The 20,543-nt window shown below is 45.0% G+C and overlaps 2 protein-coding genes across 2 annotated transcripts in view; one reads left to right on the top strand and one right to left on the bottom strand.

Annotated features, from left to right (window-relative positions):
- Positions 1-912: 912 nt before the first annotated feature.
- The window catches only part of FADS2 (fatty acid desaturase 2), a 40,274-nt gene continuing 20,643 nt past the window's right edge, over positions 913-20,543 (top strand). The window contains exons 1-3 of the mRNA XM_027670312.1: positions 913-921; positions 10,588-10,598; positions 19,269-19,272. The gene's annotated coding sequence lies outside the window, so the exon portion shown is untranslated. The remainder of the gene's footprint in view (positions 922-10,587; positions 10,599-19,268; positions 19,273-20,543) is intronic.
- Positions 3,549-14,190, bottom strand: FADS1 (fatty acid desaturase 1). The gene is made up of 12 exons (XM_027670310.1): positions 13,931-14,190; positions 11,450-11,560; positions 10,969-11,166; positions 10,107-10,208; positions 9,845-9,973; positions 8,704-8,764; positions 8,514-8,590; positions 7,567-7,664; positions 7,157-7,253; positions 6,510-6,589; positions 6,001-6,126; positions 3,549-5,273 (listed from the first exon to the last, which is right to left on the bottom strand). The coding sequence occupies exons 1-12, from the start codon at positions 14,123-14,125 to the stop codon at positions 5,222-5,224; spliced, it is 1,326 nt and encodes a 441-aa protein (XP_027526111.1). The 5' UTR covers positions 14,126-14,190; the 3' UTR covers positions 3,549-5,221.

Genomic DNA, 20,543 nt, shown 5'->3' with positions numbered 1-20,543 from the left:
GGTTCCTGATCTTCCACATGGATGAGGGGAGAAGAGGGAATAGAGTAAAGAAAAATGTCAAAATGACTAAGACATAAGCTGAGCTCATTGGCAGCATCTTCATTCACCTTTTATTTCACTTGGGCAACATCCAACTTTTCTTACTTCATCTTGTTTCTTTTTCACAACTGATTGTGAGATGATCCTGAAGAGGAGTTCAGACTCACTTGTTAGAACATTGGCATCTCTTCTTGCCAGAAGAAGTTATCTTTCTATCTGGGTCTGCAGCTAAATGGTTGTTTTAAAGGCACTCATGTGCATCCCAAAAGGTGGATTATGCAGGATGTGACCCAATTAGGATAATTCTGCCCACAGGACTGTCCTCATCTCTTTCTGAATCAAAGCAAACAACTGCTACAGTTTACAAGGAGTCATCTGCTATAAAATTAAATTATTCTTGAATTTTGATATTTTGACATTTCCCTTAGTGGGTAATCTATCCCTGCTCCTCCTATATTGAACATTGGGCTAATTAACCTTGGCACTAGGAATTTACACCTCCTGTACAGCTTGAACTGGTATTGATTCACACTTCAGTTACTATTTCTTTATCACTGATAGACTGAAATACTGTCTGCTATAAAATTTCTCATTTTATGGTCAAGTCACTGCCTCTTCTTTCATTGGGCTCAGGGAGCTCCAACAATTTCATTCTCTCACAATAAGGATCTTTCCTGAAGCTTTAGTTTTTCCTGCATCTCTTCCCTAAATCTTCATGGCAGACATATCTACATAGAATATTTTTAAGGTATTTATAACTTTGAAAGAAATTAAGCCTAACCTAGGCATAGAACAACTTAAAATATTCCCATGAGACTGCTAGACTGGCCTTACCTGTTCCTACCTCCCCTCTCCAAAGCCTTAGAAGAAGGGGGAGAGAAGGTGGAAAAAAAGACAGGTTTGGCAGGAGAGGTGAAACAGCAAAAAAACCCCAGCCTCAGAAGGGAATTCCAAAAGGGAAAGAGCATCACAAAAATTATTCTGCTATCACAAAAAATTATGCTGCTAAGAGCATCCTGTTTTAACAGGGGAAACGTCAGACTCTGCTCCTGCTCACATGCTTGGCTATCAAGTAGGTTTTTGAGCACTGGACAAGTTAAAAATCAACTTAAAACCAGTGTTGTGGAGCAATTTTCATTCTATTTTTATTGGCACAAACACCAAACCTCCATTTTATGCATTAACAGCAATAAGTTCCCATTCAAGGTACGGTGACCATGGTTCAGAGGATGCAGAGAGATGTCGTTTCTTGGGGTGGGCAAAAATCAAAAAGCCAGGCTTGTTCTGGAGATCAAATCAAGGCAGACTACTGTGGATCAGTTAGACTTGTGGAATTTTTGCCTAAAGAACATAATTCTAACCAGCATTTCATATGAACTGTCATCACTGTATTACTTCTATTGCTGTTTCAAAGCTGTGTGGAAATTCCTCCCCATTTTCCAAACACTTAATCCCAGTCTCTGTAGAAGATGCAGATCACAGAGAAACCAAGTTCACGTCAATGAACTCTCTTCCAGTGTCATGTCAATCCTCTTTCTCTCCCACCCATGAGTAGTGTTGCATTACTACCTCACCTGTTAAGAAATCCCTTTATACTCCTTATAAAAGAACTATCTTGGGAAGCAACAAATCCTCCTGTTTCCAGAGGTTCAGCTGCATCCATTATCTATCTTGCATGGATCTACAATCATCTTCCATTCTGCTTCTTTTCTAAAGATGGAGAAAATTCCATTCACCTCTTCAGGAATTTGGGATAATGGAAGCAAACACACACACAGAGAAGCTGAGCAAGGATTGCAAATCCACACCATGAACAAATCAAAAGGAGTGGGTGTTGGGAAGGGGAAGACTACACTGCTTTCCTTTTCCAGTTACCCCATCACCCTTAACTGTTTGAACATTTTTGTAAGTGTAGTTACTCCATTGTTGCAAATGTCCCCCCCTGATTTGAAGAAAGTGATTTAGTCCAGGTTGGAGCCACCTCTTTGTCCAAGGACACTCCACTTAAATGGAAAATCTTTGAAGCCTGATGAACATCTGATTGCTGTTTTTAAGAGACCCCATGCAAGTGCCTGATGGATTTTTTTTCTCCTTTGAACGTTTTTGGGGACTAAATCCTCTCCCCTGCCTTGGGCAGGGACACCTCCCACTAGCCCAGGTTGCTCCAAGCCCCATCCAACCTGGCCTTGAACACTTCCAGGGATGGGGCAGCCACAGCTTCCCTGGGCAGCCTGTGCCAGGGCCTCACCACCCTCACAGGGAAGAATTCCTTCCAATTATCCCATCTAACCCTGCCCTCTGGCAGTGGGAAGCCATTCCCCCTCATCCTGTCCCTCCACACCCTTGCCAAAAGTCTGTCTCATGATCTGATCCTTCCCTTCTGATTCCTTGGGGAGTCCTCCTTCCCTTCTGATGCCCGACTGCCACCCTGTGGCAATTCCACAACATTCAGGTTCAATTTTTAAGGCTGAACTGGTGAAGCCAAAAGTTTTCCACTAAATGCCCAATTTGGGGCCAGTGTTGTTCCAAAAAGGTGTATTTCAGTGCAGGTCCAGAGAACCTGAAAGAGGTTTTGAACTTGAATTTGAATATTGTGTAAAATGTCAGTATTATTAGCTTAAGGGTGATATGCTACTGTGGACTGTAAGGAATCCAGAGTACTCACAGAAACTGAAGTTGTTATACAAGGTATTTCTCCTCTTGAGTTGGAACTCTTCTTGAGCCTGGAATGCTCTTCTTGAGCCTGGAGAACTCTCTGGAAAACTCTTCTTGAGCCTGGAGATCTTCCAGCAAACTCAGCACATTCAGTTCTGGTTATATTGATTCAGGTCCCCTTTCGCTCTTCCCCTTTAGGACTCTGAATCTGTGCTCTTTTTCCTGGTTATTCAGGCATTTGGTTTATTGTTTTGTGGATGTTTCCTCTTTATTGTAGCAGAGAAAACACAGGAGTGTCCAAAGTCTTAGGCAGTAAAGTAGAACTTAGAGAGACCATTCTCTTCAAAACTGTCAGCTCCCAGATCATCCCAGCCCAGAGAGTAGCTCAAATCTATTTGCATTTTCAAAATTAAACATCCAGATAATGATTGTTCTGACTCTGAGCATTCAAAAACAAAAACAAGAAGCCTCAATATTGCTGAACACCCATGGCCCACTTCACCGACAAGTGGAGTTTCTTCTGCTTACCTCTTTTGCCACACTTTTTGTCCAGTCCCTCTCCAGCTCTCTTGGTGCCCCTTTAGGCACTGGAAGGGTCTCTCAGGTCTCCCCAGAGCCTTCTCTTCTCCAGGCTGAACACCCTCAGCTCTCCCAGCCTGTGTTCAGAGCAGAGGGGCTCCAGCCCTCTGATACAAAGTCATGCAGCTTCCAGAAATCAGGAGTAGATGTGTTTTTCCTTTTCTCCTCATTTTGGAGAAAGAGGTTTATCACAGTTCTCTCTCTGCAGCTGTGGACAGGCATTTGTTCCATGTTTTAGAGAGTGCAGACATATTTTACTCTGGTGACAGCAATAATTGGTAAGATAAGGAATTTTATTATTAGTCTTTCCTCCATCAACAGTTCTAATAAAAGGGAGAGAAATGGAGCAGGAAAAAACCAAGGTAAAACAATAACTAAGGTCCATTTTATTTATGGTCTTAATCAACAGGTATTTAATGATTATTTTATTATTTCCATTACAATTTTATCCTGTGCTTAACAACACTCTTGGCCTGGGAAGATGCATTTCTTCCACTCCTTCACAAGTCATTCTCATCTTGGATGTTGGTTGGAAAAAGCACCACATGTTCCTCAAGATCAACCCATCCCTTCTGGGTACTAATCCCGGGGTAACAAGGTGATGGGAGCATCCTCATTAGTGATGTGGCAGGTGTTATATCCTGCTTTGGCATCTGTATTGTTGGTGTGGTAAGTGAAAAGACCCTGGGAAAGGCACTAAGGCTATTCCAATAAATCCCACAGCACATATTCCCTTCTTGGGGTGTGTTTGGAAGGCACAACATCCAAGAGAGGAAGAACCAGCAATGTTTTGGCTGCTATGAGCCTGTGGATACCCAGCTGATTGAAAAGTTAAACACATTTAAACAGTAGCCCAACCCCTAACACTTTCCTAACTTCATTAGATTTGTCTGCAGCTCTGACAGGAACACCTCATGCTCCCTGGGCCAGGAGTCAGGAGTTGTCTCCTCCTAACAGAGGTTTAAAAAAATCCTCCAAAACTTCAGGTGATCACAGACTAATTATGATCACCCTTTTCATAGAATCATCACAGAACGGTTTGGACTGGAGGGAACCTTAAAAATCATGTTGTTCTATGGGCAGGGACACCTTCCACTAGACCAGGTTTCTCCAAGCCCCTTCCAATCCAGCCTTGAACACTTTTGCTTCCTTAGTCACCCCTGTAGGGATCCTGAGTATGGATGTGACATATTCCTGCCTCTTCTGACTTTCACTAATGGGTTTGTAACACTCCAAAGTCTGGCACTGTGGAAACCACTTGCAGATTCCCCATGGGATGTTACCAATGGACAAATAACCCAGAGGCTTCCCAAGGAGACATGGAGGGCAGCATTCCCACAGAATATGGCATGTGGAATAACCTCTTCTTTCCTGTTTCTTTACCTCAGTTAGGTCCTATTCCCAGAGTACTGCCGTCTGCACCTTATCCACCTTGCCCACATATATACAGATTGGTTTGGGGGGTCTCACTAACTACAAACAGGTATTTAAAAATACTGGACCTACCCAATTCCCTAGAGCTTCCACATTTCACTAACTCCCACATTCCTTGATTTCGTGCTGTCTCAGCATTCTTACACTCACAACGAGAGCCACCCCAAAAAGTCTATGTTAGATAAGAAACTCCCCTCCTAAATACTCAGCAAATGAAGTATCAGCAGATGGAAAGGAATCTGTTCCCTGTCCCAAAGCTGCCCCCAGCTTGGTGGAACAACTTCCTCCATTCAGCTTTTCCCCATAACTCAGCACCAAAGAGGAATGAAAGAAGCACAAGAAGAATTAAGAGCACATCTTTACAAAAACCCATCAAATTAATTACATTCATCAGTGGAATTAAGTGGTGCCACCTCTCCCCACCTCTAGCTTAGCCAGCTCGGCCTCCTCTTCATGGTGACCACCACGGAAGGCAGCAAGGCTGGGGAATTCCTCTGCAAGGATCCACTGCTGCTTATTTATGTAGGTAGGCATCGAGCCAAAGCTCCCCTGAATCTTTCAAAGAGCTGCCAAGAGAGAACCACACTTCTTTAGAGACAAGAAAATGAAATACAATGTCCTCGTGGGAAGAATTTCCACCTAGAGATAAAGCAAAGGAGATCACGGAATGGTTTGGGTTGGAAGGGATCTTTAGAGGTCATTTAGTCCAACCCTCCTGCAATGAGCAGGGACATCTTCAGTTCAGGTTGCTCAGAGACCTTCAGAGACAAGGAAGCGTTGGTTACAGACCCATCGGAAAGAGGAAGAAGAAACAAACCAGTGGGGCTACATCAGACAAAGGCTGGAAGGTTTAAGCAAACAATGTAATTACTTAACCAGAATGAAAATAAAAGGAGCAAGTGTGAATTTTTGATGGAATAACAAATACCTAGGGGCAAGAAGGGGAAGAAAGGAATAAAAAACCAAAGAATGGATGACAGTTAAAACTCATCTTTATGGAAACATCTCTTTTTCCTGGAGACAGAGGTACCAGACCTGGCATCCTATGCACTTCTGACTCTTCAGAGCTGAAGGAAAAGGAACTCTCCATTGGGTCATTCCCATGGACACCTTCTGTCTGCTGTGACAGAAACCAGTGCCGTGGCTGCACAGTTTTCGCATCCCTTTCATAGTCATCTATACCACCTACTCTTCTGTGAGCCAAGCTGACCCCTCCCCTGGCCTGTCCCTCCCATTTTCCCTCCATAATACTGGAAAACCCTTCACTTGGGAACACAGTGGATAGATACTTACTGCACAATGTCTGCAAAGGCCGTGAGCAGGGGCTTGCACTGGTACTCAATGCCATGTTTGGCACACAGGGACTTCACCAGAGGGGCCACCTTCCAGTAGTTGTGTCTTGGCATTGTAGGAAAAAGGCTGCAGGAAAACGAGAGAGGGATTCAATGGCACTTGTCATCACCCCACAGAATTCCTGGCCCTCTTCTGTGCTTCTAAGCCTTGGAGTGCCCCAACCTCCATTTGTGTCACAGCCATCAGTGCTTTGCAATGGTCCCTCTCGTGTCACTGATAATTCCCACCCCTGTGCCTTGCAACTCTTATCTGAGGCCATGACTGTGCTCACTGGTGCTCCAAAAATCTTCTGTGTTCCCATTCCATCCCCATACAAAGAACACAAGATTTCTCCACATTATCTTTTCTATCAGCTGGCAGAGAGAGAAGGACCTTGTAGGTTCTTCAGCCTTAGTGTAACTAGCATTCCTTGAAACTCCCTGGCATTCCCAACCCATGTTTCAACTCACTGGTGCTCGATTTGAAAGTTCAGATGTCCACTGAACCAGTCATTGAAAAAGGACTGATGAACATTACAGGTTGCCTGGAGCTGAGGGAAAAGAAAAAAAAAAAGTAATGTTTTAAGTGCTATTTTAGGAATGCCCCTTCTCAAACCCAACAGCAAGAAGGTACAGGTTTCTCATCATTATGGGAATTCAGGCTGAACACAGCAGCTCCAAGAGTAATTTCCAGTCCACAAAAGATGGTCAAGCTGAGATATGTGATTGTCAGGGCCTTAAGAGCACTGATTTGACTTCCCTAGTGAGATGAGCCACAACAACTCCAACTTTCACCTCTCTAACTTAAAAAAATTTGTAATGACTTCAGAACTAAATAAAACAAAGCACAAGAGAGATCTCGACCATCCTTCCACTATCTGAAGGGCATTGTAGCATCTTTAATTATTCCCCTTGAGACTCCTGTGCTCAGCATTTGAAGTGTCAATCACTTCTGCACCTCTTTCCTGGCACTGATCACACCACACAGTGAGGATAAGCTGCTCAGGTTTCCCTCTCTCAGTTCCCACCACTTCAGTGACCAGCTCCCTTGGGCTTTACACACCCAGAAGTGTAACTTCTCCCCTCAGAGTCACAGATCTCCATCAACAAGGTCTTACCTGGGTAGAGAACCAGTCCACATTCTTATCATAATCAATGTGCATCGGGATGTGATTCATTTGTGTAACCCAGACAAACCAGTTACTCTCTATAAACCTGTGCACACAAACACATAAAAAACCCATTGCAGATCTCACACCCAACCAAAACAAGTCACCACAAAACACTTGTACACACACAAGCTGTTTTTTTCTTGACAAAACGAACACCAGGAACCCCAAATATCTAATCAGATCAGACTTACACACACCTTCCACCTTCTAAAGACACAAAAGACAGAAAACCACCTCTGTCTTGCTGAAAGGCACCAGGAAAGAACAGGGAGCCATGAGAAAGATAATCACGAAGCTGAAGAAAAGCTGACAAAAACTGAGTAAAGAAAATGTTGGAATTATAAATTGAATGATACCTGACTAACAGATGGAGCCCCAGGGTACCCTTCAACCCCAGGAAGGGCAAATAGGTGAGGAAGAATCGGATGTAGAAGGACAACATCCAGGCCAGGTCCTGTAGTCCAGGGAACAGAGAAAACTTCATTAAAAGGAAGAATTTCTGGCTTCTGAATTTACCATCACTCCCCTTGAAACCTCCTTTTATTAATTGACTCTTCCTCCCTGGCCCCATCACAAAGCAACCCGACACCAGCCATTCCTGCGCCTGGGAATAATCCTGATTTTATGAGCCCAGCACAGGGCAAACACCAGCCAGGACATGCCCTAAAGCATCCTATTTTCCTCTGGATCTAAAGAGAAACCAAGCAGTGAGAAAACCAAAACCCCGGGCAATTAAAAGAATAACGAGCTCTGGTTTACCTCCATCTAATCCTTTTTGTTCCACTTCACATTTCTCACAATCTCTTCTTTCCCTCATGTTCATTTTCTCCTGACCATCCCACTTCCCAGGCAGGAATAAAACAGCAGGATGCCTTCTCTCTAGCCCCATCTCAGAGAAGAAACTTCTTTTTTTCCTGAATTTTTTACAAAGTCTGCTGTTCCTCCAAGTCCTAACAAGCCATCTCCCTAAAAACTCTGAAAATCTACTACCTATTCCCTGTTTCACTTCACACTGAGCTGTGAGGATTCCCTTTTAGGCTTTCTGAAAGGCTACTTGATTTTTAATGTATCATTTTGCAAAACAGAGTCTTACCAAGTCCTCCTGCAAAACCCCTTTGTTATCCAACGGATCTTTTACAGAGGAAGGCTGTGTGGAAGGTACCCTCTCTCCCCCAGCAAACATTACTTCCCAAATCATATTCCCACAGAGGTACACAGCTCAGAGCTCCTCCCAGTAATTCCTTGCAGTGGAATTCATCCACAAACCAAGGAGAAGTCCAAAATCATGCCGGAGCTGACTTACCACCCACTGCTTCCTCTGCACGGCAAAGTAGAAGACATACCACTGGAAGTAAAGAGGCACCAGAGCTGGGGGACCAACTAGAGTGGAAAAACAGATTGTGGAGGCATTAATTATCCCAGTGAGATGGGCTGGAAAAGGAAGGGGCTGAGTGGCTGCTGTCCACAGAACTGCAGAGGGGTGGGTTACTCACTGATGAAGAAGTACTTGTGCTGGTGGTTGTAAGGCATGAATTTCTTCTTTTGCACACCAAGCTGTTAAAATAAGCAAATTACTCAGCCTGCGGCTGCTATGACGTGTTTTCACCCTGCTTTGGGTGCACAAGAGGCTGGGTACTCCCTTGCAAACTGACAGTGACCTGCACAGGAAGCTCCATCCCTACAGAGGGCACAAGTTACCTAAAAATGCTTAAATCGAAACCCACGCGAGGCACTGAGAACAGTTTGCTGCCAAATGGAGTTTCAGGGAAAAAAACCCTCCAAAAAATAACCTATGATACTCTTAATAAAGATGACAGCGTGTACAACTCCCACCTATTTGCAATTAGTCTACAAAGCAGATAAATGAGCATCGAAACATTAAACTGTGTCCATGGGAATGAAAGTGAATAGATTATCCTCCCTCTGAGAATAATTTTTCAGTGTTTGCTGTATAAACATATCAGATCACGTCACTGACCTCCTTAGGAATGACATTATATCCATCTACGTCTAAACTAATTCCCAATAGCCCATCCCTTAATTTCACTGCAAATCAGAGCATTTAAAGTGACATTTTGAATTTATATGACTATTTTTTTAAAGAAACAGCAAATGCTAAAGCCATTCAATTATCTCCTGAGCTGTACCAGAAATAGAGCTGGACTCCAGATGGGAGCCACTCTGACACCCACTGTCAGGCTGAGACCACCAAAATAGCTTCTTTGATCAGTGATTGTAAAAGTTCCAGACAGCCCTTGCTTGTCATCTGCTGCTTCATTCCCCAGATCACTACAATTAGTCACGCTGAGCTTGGTAAAGAGAGAACAACTTGTAAGTTTATCTTCATACCACTGCAAGTGTCTCAGCAGGGAAATATGAACTTGTAATCGTGGCAGATATTTCATTCTTATTTTCTAGCAAAAATAACTTCTAGTGATATTTTAAGGATATAAAGATCTCGGAAGCATTGAAATATCGAGGTACTACTAAGGAATATTGGGAACTAGTGAAAGGCAAAGTAGCACTATGTAAAACTTGCTGACTGAACCAAATGCTCTGTAGCCTCCAAGCTCTCTGCGGCTTTCCAAATTTGAATCCCACTGCTGCAACCTCCCAGCTTTCATGAGGTCTCACCTCTACAGAGAGTGTTTTTCCCAAAGCAAAAAACAAGGGGTGCATGTTGACGTCGGGGTCCTTCCGGAAGCAGTTGGGTTTAGCGTGGTGTTGGAAGTGCAGGTGGTTCCACCAGCTGGCTGGAGCTCCCTGTGGGAAGGGATGAGAAGAGTGCCCTAAAGACGTTGTATCCTCTGCCTTTAATCCTCCCTCCCCAGCAGCTCCTTGGATTTGCTTTCTCCTCATCCTGCCCTTGCAGCCCCTCCCAGCACCCAGTGCCCACCTTCAGATGGCCGATCACGAACTTGTGCACCCAGTGGTTCCACCTGGACTTGCTAAAGACTGAGAGGTGTCCAAAATCATGCTGGAGCCAGCCAGCCTGGGCCTGGAATTAAAAAAAAACCCAAACAACAGTGCTGCTGAGGGAAAAGAAGTGTCAGGAGGGTCTGCATCTGAAAAGGGTTTTATTCTCCCACTCCCACGCTCCTCGCAACGTATCCCTGGATAGCAAGAGCACTCCCACTACTAGGACTCAATCCAAACACTCCTCTTTTACTACAAACCAGTGTACTCCAGACTTTGCCTAATGAGTTTTAGTCCTGGATAGCTGTTTTCATGAGGAAGGAAAAAAATCCTGGGAGAAAAACAGCCATGATGCCAAGAAACAGCATTTATTCCCTCACAAAACTGCACTGAAATCGGCAACAAAGTCTCCTTTAAGGAGCAGCTTGCCACTGCCTCCTCCGAGTACTTGTAATTCCAAGGGGATCAGCTGGCCACAGGAGGAATAGCTGGGGCTTTGAGAGCTGCTCTGCCCTCTCCTCTAACTCCCAGCAAGTTCCCATGGGAACGCTGTGGCTTGGCCCCTGCACACAGCCTTGGAGTTCGGGCACAGGGGAGCTCACAAGGGGAGCATGGCTTTCTCAGCATGAGGGAGGCTGGAATAAGGAGGGCTTTGATGGAATAGGGGAAGGAAAAAGCAGGGCAAAGCCTGCTCTATCACAGCAGCCCTGTAGTTTGGCCCCTTTGGTGGAAACCAGGAAGAAGCAGCATTTTGGGGAGTCCATGATACGATTCCTCCTGTGGCAAATGTGGGGCTAAGTCCCAAATGTGGGGTTTGGGGCTTATTTTCCCCAGCACCTTACCTGAACAGTGCCTAAAAGCACTGCAGAGAAGAGGAAAGGCAGCGTGGATGCTCCAAAATACCAGATGACGAGCCAAGCTGCAACATCCAACACCAGGATGTGGCAGAGATACAGGAGGAAAAAGATGTGGTTGGGGTTGAGAAGGCCCATTTTCTCAACTGTTGCACGGAGCTCACGGAAATCTTCCACCAGCTTTTTCTGTGGGGAGACCCAAAAGCATCTGCTGGTCAGAAAATGCCTCAGGAACTTAAAGAGCAGCTGAGTTTTCCCCCTCAGGGATGAAAAAGGGAAAAGCTGAGGGTCACCTGGAGACAAATCTTCACAAAAAATACTAATAATGACATGGAATGAAGGGGAAACTTCAGCCAACAGAGTGATTCCAGGAGATACTATGATATTATGTACAAGGAATTCTGGCTGCCAGCAATAGAAGTTAAATAGCTCAATTTCAACCCAGACCCCAAATTTTTAAGACACTTACATTTTTGCTGGGCTCAAAGCTGGGTTGATCTGGTGCCAGTTCCCCAATCAGCAGTGGGCTCATGTACTTTCTTACCAGTGTCTTGTCAAGATGAAAAGCGATGAAAGGATCCTGAAACACAGACGTGGGAACAGGATGGAGAAAAACAATCATTCAGGAGGCAGAAAAAGAAACATATTTCATGGTATACTGGACTCAACAGAAAGCAACCCAGCCAAGGGAGCTGGCTCAACCAGATTCTACTGCCACAAATCTTACTGCCTTCTTCACACCATAAATGATCATTGAGCAACCTGACCTAGTGGAAGGTGTCCCTGTCCATGGCAGGGCCTTGGAACTGGATGGTCCCGAAGGTCCCTTCCAACCCAAACCATTCTGTGATTCTATGATTTGAAGTTCAGTTCTCTGTCTCATTTTCAGTCCGGATGGTTCTGAAAAGGCCTTTTTCCAGCCTTACCATTCAAAAGATCCCTGGTAGGGAAACCCATGACTTTCATAATTTAAATGTAATGTCCTTCTCCATGGCAACCAGGTGAAAAGAATCACTAGTGACTGTCATCACATTCTATGTTATACCCACATTCTATCCCTACATTTAATTACAAATCCCTTGAGCACACAGGGCAGTTTGACATCTAATTCCTACTGAAGATCTCCCATTTATCCCCTTTTCCACATTTCTCTCCCAACATATATTTCCCTCAGCCTGAGGATGTTTTTTTCCTCTTTTCTGAGACAATATTTGCCTATTGTGTGTCACTGTGCAATCTTCCTTCACCCTGCGCTGTTTATCACCATAATTACTAGGTCATCGTGTGCTTTTAAAACAAACTGTGCTATTAAAAGATCTCTAGTCAGGAAAGGGGTTAAAAAACTGGCTGATGTTGCCAGCTCTGGGTCAGCTGTAGCATCCTCTCTGCTCAGGGTTACTGAATAAAGGAGGGAAAGAGAGAGGGGAACCAACATTTGCATTTTCTCTTTGCAAAAGGGGAAAGAAAATAGGGAGGAGTACGTAGGCAGATCAGAGGAGGATGGTACCACACATTTAAACCAATCCTTTCCATGGGGGCTGTAAAACCTGGCAGTGCAATCCCAGCTGGAGGTGAAGGGATGGCTGATTGTACCTTCTAGAAATCAGAACACTCCAGAGGCATCCAGCAAACCAAAAGTGCTCTTTCTTCACTTCCCATTTTTTCCTGTTTTTGAGGAGTCTTGTTCTTTTCAATCTCAGGACAAAACTGTTGGAAAACAAAACTTGGCAGGGGTTCCTGAGCGGTCAGCAGTTCAACTGCATCCAGCAGTGACAATGATGATATCACCTAAGGAATGCAGCTGGCTGCAATCCCACCATCCAACCATGTTCACATCATGTGCTGACCCTTTTCTGATCACAGAATCACAGAATGTTTGGGTGGGAATGGTCCTTTAAAGCTCATTTCATCCCCCCCTGCCATGGGCAGGGACATCTTCCACTAGCCCAGGTTGCTCCAAGCCCTGTCCAACCTGGCCTTGAACACTGCCAGGGATGGGGCATCTACCACCTCTCTGGGCAACTTGTTCCAGTGATGGGGCTTTGAAAATGCACATGTGCATCCTGAACTCAGGAAGTGTGTGCAAATCCACATGTTATCTTCAGCCTTAAGTGATATTTATCTGATGAGATCTTCATATGAAGATCTTAAGTTCCATCCTTTCTGATCAGAGAGAAAACTGAAACACAGCCCATCAAAACCACTCTTGATGTAGATTCACATCCCATCCCCACCCTTGTGTCCAAATAGGTACATTTGGAGAAATTAACTTTCTTCTGTGAAAAACATATGCAGACAAAGGAAGGAAACACACTGAACAAAGTCACCCCACACCCAAATCGAACAGCATCTACTCCGCTTCACAACAGTCGCTGGCATCCAGGCATGAGTGATTCATTTCTTTTGATGACTGAAATACGACCTTCAGTAATAATTTTGCTCTGGTGCCATCTCTTGGAAACACGGTGCTCGGTTCTTTAAAGTTCCAGGAGGCTGGATGTGCGTCCATGCACTTGCAAACAACTCTGCGTGCGCGCACACAGCAGTGTCACCGTGAAACCCGCCTGTGCCACACGTATAAACCTGGAGATTTAATAGTCTTATTGACTCTGCGTGCAAAAATTAGGGAGGGGTCTTCCCCCAGATTAATGCCCGGTTGCAGTCGCCCTATTCGCACGCTTTTGAGAAATTCCTTTTCGTAATTCCTTTAAAAATGTTTCTTTGTGAAAACAGTCTCCCAGGCCCCCGGAGAAGCGCGGGGAGTGTATATTCCTCTGCACATAGGAGGCAACTCACACCGTCCGTGTGTAACAGAGTATCTCCTTAAACGTGTTAAACACGAGCTGCTCGCTGCTGTTCCCGCGCCCAGTGATCCTCCCCCGCGCATCCCTCCTCCATCCCGCCTTGGGATGCCGGGGATGGATCCCCCCCTCCCCCGCTCGCCCCTCACCGTGGCGTCCTGCCCGGCGTAGTGGCTGATGACCCGGGAGCCTCCCGGGTGCCTCCGGCAGAAGTGGCTGATGTCGTACACCTTCCTGTCGATCACCAGCCAGCGCTCCTGCGGGGCCGGCCCCCGCCCGTTCCGCTGCCCGATCTCCTCCCAGGTGAAGCGCCGCAGCCCCCGGCCGAGCTCCGAGCCCGCCATGGCCCGGCTCCGGTGCGTTCCGGCTGGGCTCGGCTCGGCTGGGCTCGGCTCGGCTCGGCCCGGCTCCTCCTCTGCCATTCCCCCACGCCCACTGGGCTGCGCTCGCCGTGCGCCCGCCCCCGGGGCCGGGGGGACCAGAGGGACAGGAGGGGAGCGGGGACGGTGGGGGATTTGGTGATGGACATCACGGAACGGGGGGGAATCCGGGCTCCCTCAACAGGCGTCCTCGGCTGTCCCGGATGGAATGATTCACAGAATCATTTAGTTTGGAGAAACTCTCTGGGACCATCGAGCGCTGCCGAGGCACGTCTAACCCATGTCACGGAATCACAGAATTTTTCGGGTTGGAAGGGACCTCTGGAGATCACCCAGTCCAACCCCCACTGCCAAGGCAGGGTGACCTGGAGTAGGCGACACAGGAAGGAGTCCAGGTGGGGTTTGAATCCTTCCAGGGAGTGAAATTCCGCAGTGTCCCTGGGCAGCCTGTTCCGCTGCTCTGCCACCCTCAATGGAAAGTTATTCCTCGTGTTGAGGTGAAACTTCTTGTGTTTTACTTTATGGCCATTGCTCCTCATCCTGTTGCTGGGCACCACTGAAAAGATGTCCCCAAGTGCCACATCTACCTGCCTTTTAAATCCTTCCAGGTCATCCCTCCAGGTGACTCCACCACTGCCCTGGACAGCCTATTCCAGGGATTGACCACCCTTAACAATTTTCCCTCATATGCGACCTAAACCTCCTCTGGTGCAACTTTAGGCTGTTTCCTCCTGTCCTGCCTTGTTACCTGGAGAAGAGACTGACCCCCACCTGGCTACAACCTCCTTCCAGGGAGTTCCCCTTCCCCACACTCGAGTTGCTTCTTTTGAACCACTTTCACAACCTGTTTCTCCTTATTTCTGGGCTGAGGATGCCTCATCTTCCTTACCCTGAGTTTTGTTTCCCCTTTGCAGCAAACCCCTCCCTCTCTTCCATCTGTCCTGCCTCCCCCTTCCAGCTGCCTCTTCTGTTCCTATGGCTCCATTTGGCTGCTCCTTCCTGGATATGCAGCCAGAGGGAGGAAATGTGTTGCCACAGGTATATATGGCAAAACAACCCTGCAGCTGATTCTTCATATAACAGACTATTGAATAGTGTTAGAAGATGAATGATGCTAAAAATCTGTCTGTGTGGGACTTCATGCATATGAATTACAAATGTACATTAAAATGCCTCTCCCCACATTCCTCTCCCTCCTCCCTTTCCATAGTAGCACCAGTCTTCTCCCTGATCTCTCATTATTGATTCCAAATTTCTTTGTTTTCATTCACACCTTCCAATCTGACCTAGTTACAGCAATTCCAGTTGAATGTAACCATAGAAACAAAGAACCACCAGGCTGCATCCCTTCGTGTTCCGAGCATCACCTGATGGCTACATCACATCTTGGAATTCTATCCCTGCAAAACACTTGATCAAACATACTTATTTCCCTCCCTTTAGCAATGCCACAGCTAATGCAGTGAGTGAGGCTTCCCTGCTTCTACACATTTTCACTGTCATCTGTCAAAGAAAAGATTCTCTCCTGATCTCAGCAAAAATTAAGTTGTTTTTTATGTTGGCTCTCAACCATTTCACCAACATAACCAGAAAACACACTAATAAATGTGTAGCATCTTTTAAAATATAACAATTATATTCAGAACTGTGCAGTAATTATTTCAATTTCGTATTTTTTCTGATTATCTGTTGCACAAAATAATAACAGTCTTAAATTTATTTGATATTTATGAGTTTTCCTCATAAATACTGGGGGAGAAACACATAGGACAGTTTTATTTTTTCTATACAACACATTAAAAGAAAATAAATTCTATCTTCCTACACAAGTTAAACCTTTGGAAACTTGTTTTTGTAAGGGCCACTGAGCTTGATAAACTGCACTCTTATTCCCCTCATATGCCAATCTCTGATTTCAGCTATAAAGGGTGTTAACACCTTATTAACACATTTTCTCAGACAAATTATATAGCAATCCTTGGAATTCCCTTCAAAGCTTTTTCTGACATAAAATCTGTGGCTCTGCTTGTTTTCCCCTCGGCAGATGATTCAATCCGAGGTAAGACATGGAGGCTCCTGGAATCATCCAACCCTAAGCAGTGAAGGTTTTCATGTCCTGCTACAAGTTGCCAGTTGCCAGCAGTGGTTGTTTCTCCTGCACTTGCCACACTCAGGATGTCAATGGGTGTCTCAGAGACAAGAATGGGATCTTTGTGATAAAGATTGCAAGGGAAATCCAGCTGCTGCTACACACTGGCCAACATCCTGCATCCAGCTGTGACTCTTGGCATCCAGACAGTCTCTGCTGGAAGACAATTAACTTGGTAAAATGAGACCTTCAGCGTCCCGACTCCTTGTTTTACCTCCACTACTCCCATCTCCATATCTACTGTCAAGATCCAGCTCCCCAGGCTATCAAAGATCACCCAAAATCCAAGGGGAGATAAGAGATGTACTTTGATTCAGGCTTCTGATCTGGCTGCAAATAATTTCTAACATCTCAGATGGCTGGGGATCACCAGAAGTTGGAGAAAATGTATTAAAATTCCTTATGCCACTGCCATGATTTGGCTGTAACATACTTTAAAACATCCGAGAGACCTGGGTGATGAGGGATCACTGAATATTCAGGCATCTGGTGAGCAAACCAGTAATCAGGGAAGGAGGAGATGGATTGAAAGGAGAGCAGCCTTTCTTTTACCATCAGGGAAAATGAATTAGAATAGTGGATGGTTAGGTCTGAAACCACAAGAAAATTTAAAGGAAAACTAACAAATGCTGAAATACAGTTTAAAAGACCAAAGTCTAAAAGAAGAATCAGTCGTTGGCTTTGGTTCAGCGTAAGAAAAACTGAAGATGCTGAGCCCATGGGAACTGTGGTGGTGTGATTTACAAGCTGCTGTCATCAGTGCAATTAAAACAGCCATGCTGACGAAGCAAATGCAGGAGGAAAACACTGATTTTATCATTGTGCTCCTACCAGGGAAGAGCTTGAAGCTCTTGACAGCTCGCTGCACCAGGCTGAGGACCCACTGGAAGGATTAGTGTAACACCAGAAGAAGGGGGAGAAACTTGAAATATTTCCTCTATTCCTGTTGTATTACTGGGAATGAGCTGCAATAGTTGGACAATTTGGCCTAAATGAGTTAGTATTGTACCTAGAACTCTTTGTTTGGATTGGTAACACTTTACACCAGCAATAAGTTCTTGATTTTGCATATAAATGATGTATCTTCAGCCCATATTAACTTTATGAAGTATTTGCTTAATTCTCTGCCTTAACAACTGATTGTTAAAATTTAGATGCAAAAAATAAACATGACAAAGGGAAAGAATTAATATATTATAGTGTGGATTACAGGAGGAGGAAGATTGGGATTTGGGAGCAGTTTACATCTTGCCAGAGAAAGCAACCCGGAGTACGTAAGGGATGAGATAAAAATAAGCTTATTTTTTGTCCTTCAGAAGAAGTAAATTCAGATTAGTAACTGAGGGAGTGAGGGAGTAATTGTTTAGACTTTTATACACTTGAAAGCAAAATCTGAATAAGGAGAAAAGGAAAGAATCTGATGATAACAGGAGAACATCAGTAGGACGGAGTTTTCATTAGAAATTATTACAAATGAGATTCTACTGTAAGAACTACCAGAACAGAGCATTTCTCTCCTTATTCCTGTCCTGGTGGGGCCTTGCAGTGTCTGCTGCTTTCTGTACTCCAGCAGTGTGATTCTGTCCTCTGCTTCCTTGGCAGCCAGAGCAGTTTGTGCCCTGGCCCTGATAATCCCCCTGCCAGCCCAAGATCCACTGCAGAATGTGGAATCCCTGCCAGCCAGGGCACAATGGGGATTTCTGTTTCTTTGTTGGTTGTTTCCCTCATAAAGTTACTCAGCTCTCAGCCACTCTCCCAGGACTGGAACAAGTGCCATCAACTCTGGAATATGTCAGAGTATAAAATATCAACACATCTAAGATAGCTTTTTGCCTTTATTTAAAATACATTGACTGCTACAGCATCCCTACCTAACCACTGGTTCTCTCACCTCAGGCTTCATGTTCCAGCATCCCATTCCCCAGCCTAGTTGGGATGTGATTTAGCTGTTTCCCACTATGTTTGAATTTATTATTTACCCAGTTCAGAGCTCCTCAGCCTTTTCTTCTAGTGACAGGGAGGGAAAACGTGGGATCCTTTCTCTCCTCACATTTATTTTTCCTTGGCAGAGTAGCTAAAGGTATCTAAAAGTCTAAAGATGCAGCTAAAGCTGATTCTCACTGTATTTTTCTCCCAATATTCTCAGTTTCCACTTTCTACCTTAGCCTGTCCCATTTTTCCTCTTCATGTATCTGCTCCCATGTCCTTCCCACACACCCCTTGTTCACTGCTCCCTCCTGCTGCCTCCTTTTCCCACCACATGTCATGGATCTATCCATACCAAGTGATGGATCTCATACTTTAAAATGGGGGGAAAAGGAGGATTTTCCCTCCATCCGTGGGGACTACTGCACAGCTACAGGGCGTTTCCAGGTGCTGGTGCCAGGCTGGGTGCTGATGTCAAAATCAACCAGGTATTAATGGAGAATCCAGTCCTTTCTAAAAACCAAATTAAAAGAAACTTACCTGGTCTTAGCAACTTCTACGTAAAACTCAGCAAAGGGATGAGACAACAAACACATAAAATGCCGGTTTTTACTACATTTTTAAAATGCTTTCCTGAGGGTTTCCATTTCTTTTACCTTAAACCAATGCATGACACAGTGTAAAGATATCTGAACTACCAATTTGTCTTGTTTTATTTCCCATTCCAGTCTAACCCAGCATGATATCCTTGACTTACTCATTAGCTTACGTATTTCTACATCACCCTGAGGAGCAGACATACCCCTTCTACGTGTGCTTCCTGCAGAAAGGAATTCTCCCTCCACTTCACAATCCTCTGCATCCCCTCTTCCACATTTTCTTTCCTTTCGTGGTTCTCACCTTTTTTTTGCCCCCATCTCGTGACTATTTGGTTAAACTCAGGGCTTTTATGTCCCTCACACAAGCTCTTTGTGCCATTAAAGCTACACCGCGCAGCCACTGCAGCCTTTCACCTACTTGGCCATAGAGCAGAGTCTGTTCTCCTCTCATTCCTGGGGCTGCTTTGTGTCCCAGGAGCCAAAGAAAACTGGGAACAAGTGCTGCATGAAGCCTGACAGCCTGACTGGCCGTGCTGCTGGAGGATGAGAGCGACAGGGATTAATTTATAGGCGTCTTTCATTAACTTGTCATGAAGTTTTGTGCAATTATTTATGGGAGATAACCAGATGAGGAGTTCTGGGTGCTGTCTTTGCTTCTATGCCCATCTACAGGGAAAAGAGCTGTGTCCAAAATGTACCAACCTACTTTTCAGCTCATTTTATAGGATCAACACAGAGTCACAGAGTGGTTTGGGTTGGAAGGGACCTTAAAGCTCATTTCATTTCAACTTCCTGCCATGGGCAGGGACACCTTCCACTAGACCAGGTTGCTCCAAGCCCCATCCAACCTGGCCTTGAACACTTCCAGGGATGAAGCATCCATCAGTTTCTCTGGAAAACCTGTGCCAGGGCCTCACCACCTTGCCAGGGAAGAATTTCTTCCCATTATCCAATCTAAACCCACCTACTGTCAGTTTTAATCATTCCTTTCTTTGTGTTGCCCGCTGGGCCTCTCCATCCTCTTAGACAACTCCATGTTCTTCAGCTTTACAATCTTCTATATGGAATTATAATGCAATGTGGTTTGCAAAGGACCTCTGAGTGTTAAAGCACAACCTCCTGGCTCAGGGCAGGGCCGTGGTCATCCTCAGCACAATCACACAAACTAGAGAACCAGATTTTCAACTGCTGTTATCAGGAAAATCACTGGGATTCACCACTTGCACCTAGCCAGGATTAAGATCCCAAAATTCAAAGAACTCAGCAAGTGTCACAGTAAACTTTTCCCACATCACAAGCAGTGAGTTTCAGGTCCACCTTAATGCAATGTCTTGCTGTAATTTAGTATGGTCCTGGTCAGAGGGCTATTTTGAACCAAACTAAATAAAACTAACAAGTCTTAGGAAAACATTCCTTTCATTTCTGACTTTCCTCACCCCACACCACAGCAAAAGACTCTTTAATAGGCTGAAGTCCTCCTGTAGCACTAACACCAGGCAGAAGCAGAGGAAAGCTATAGCAGGGCTTGGCACCAAGGCAGCACAGAGTGGTTCTCACTGGTGTAGAAGGTTTTGTTCTCTCCCTTTGATCTCTGTTCCTGTTGCCTGAGTAGGGGGTATAGATGGAGAAATGGAGAGGAACAAGTAATCTTTAGATTTAGATTGTTAGATTTTTAGATTTTAGATTTAGATTGTCAGTTCTTCCAGGC

The sequence above is a fragment of the Neopelma chrysocephalum genome, unplaced genomic scaffold (genome assembly GCF_003984885.1).
Source record: "Neopelma chrysocephalum unplaced genomic scaffold, ASM398488v2 Primary Assembly neopelma1_96825, whole genome shotgun sequence".
NCBI classification, from domain to species: Eukaryota; Metazoa; Chordata; class Aves; order Passeriformes; family Pipridae; genus Neopelma; species Neopelma chrysocephalum.
This window is presented reverse-complemented; position numbering and strand designations above follow the sequence as displayed.

Excerpts from the sequence above, each read along its gene's own strand:
- FADS1 (XM_027670310.1), bottom strand. The coding sequence starts at position 14,125 with ATGGCGGGCTCGGAGCTCGGCCGGGGGCTGCGGCGCTTCACCTGGGAG. Across the intron at positions 8,591-8,703 it reads GCACAAGTACTTCTTCATCA|TTGGTCCCCCAGCTCTGGTG; the intron begins GTGAGTAACCCA and ends TTTCCACTCTAG. Across the intron at positions 7,254-7,566 it reads GGGCTCCATCTGTTAGTCAG|GTTTATAGAGAGTAACTGGT; the intron begins GTATCATTCAAT and ends TTGTGTGCACAG.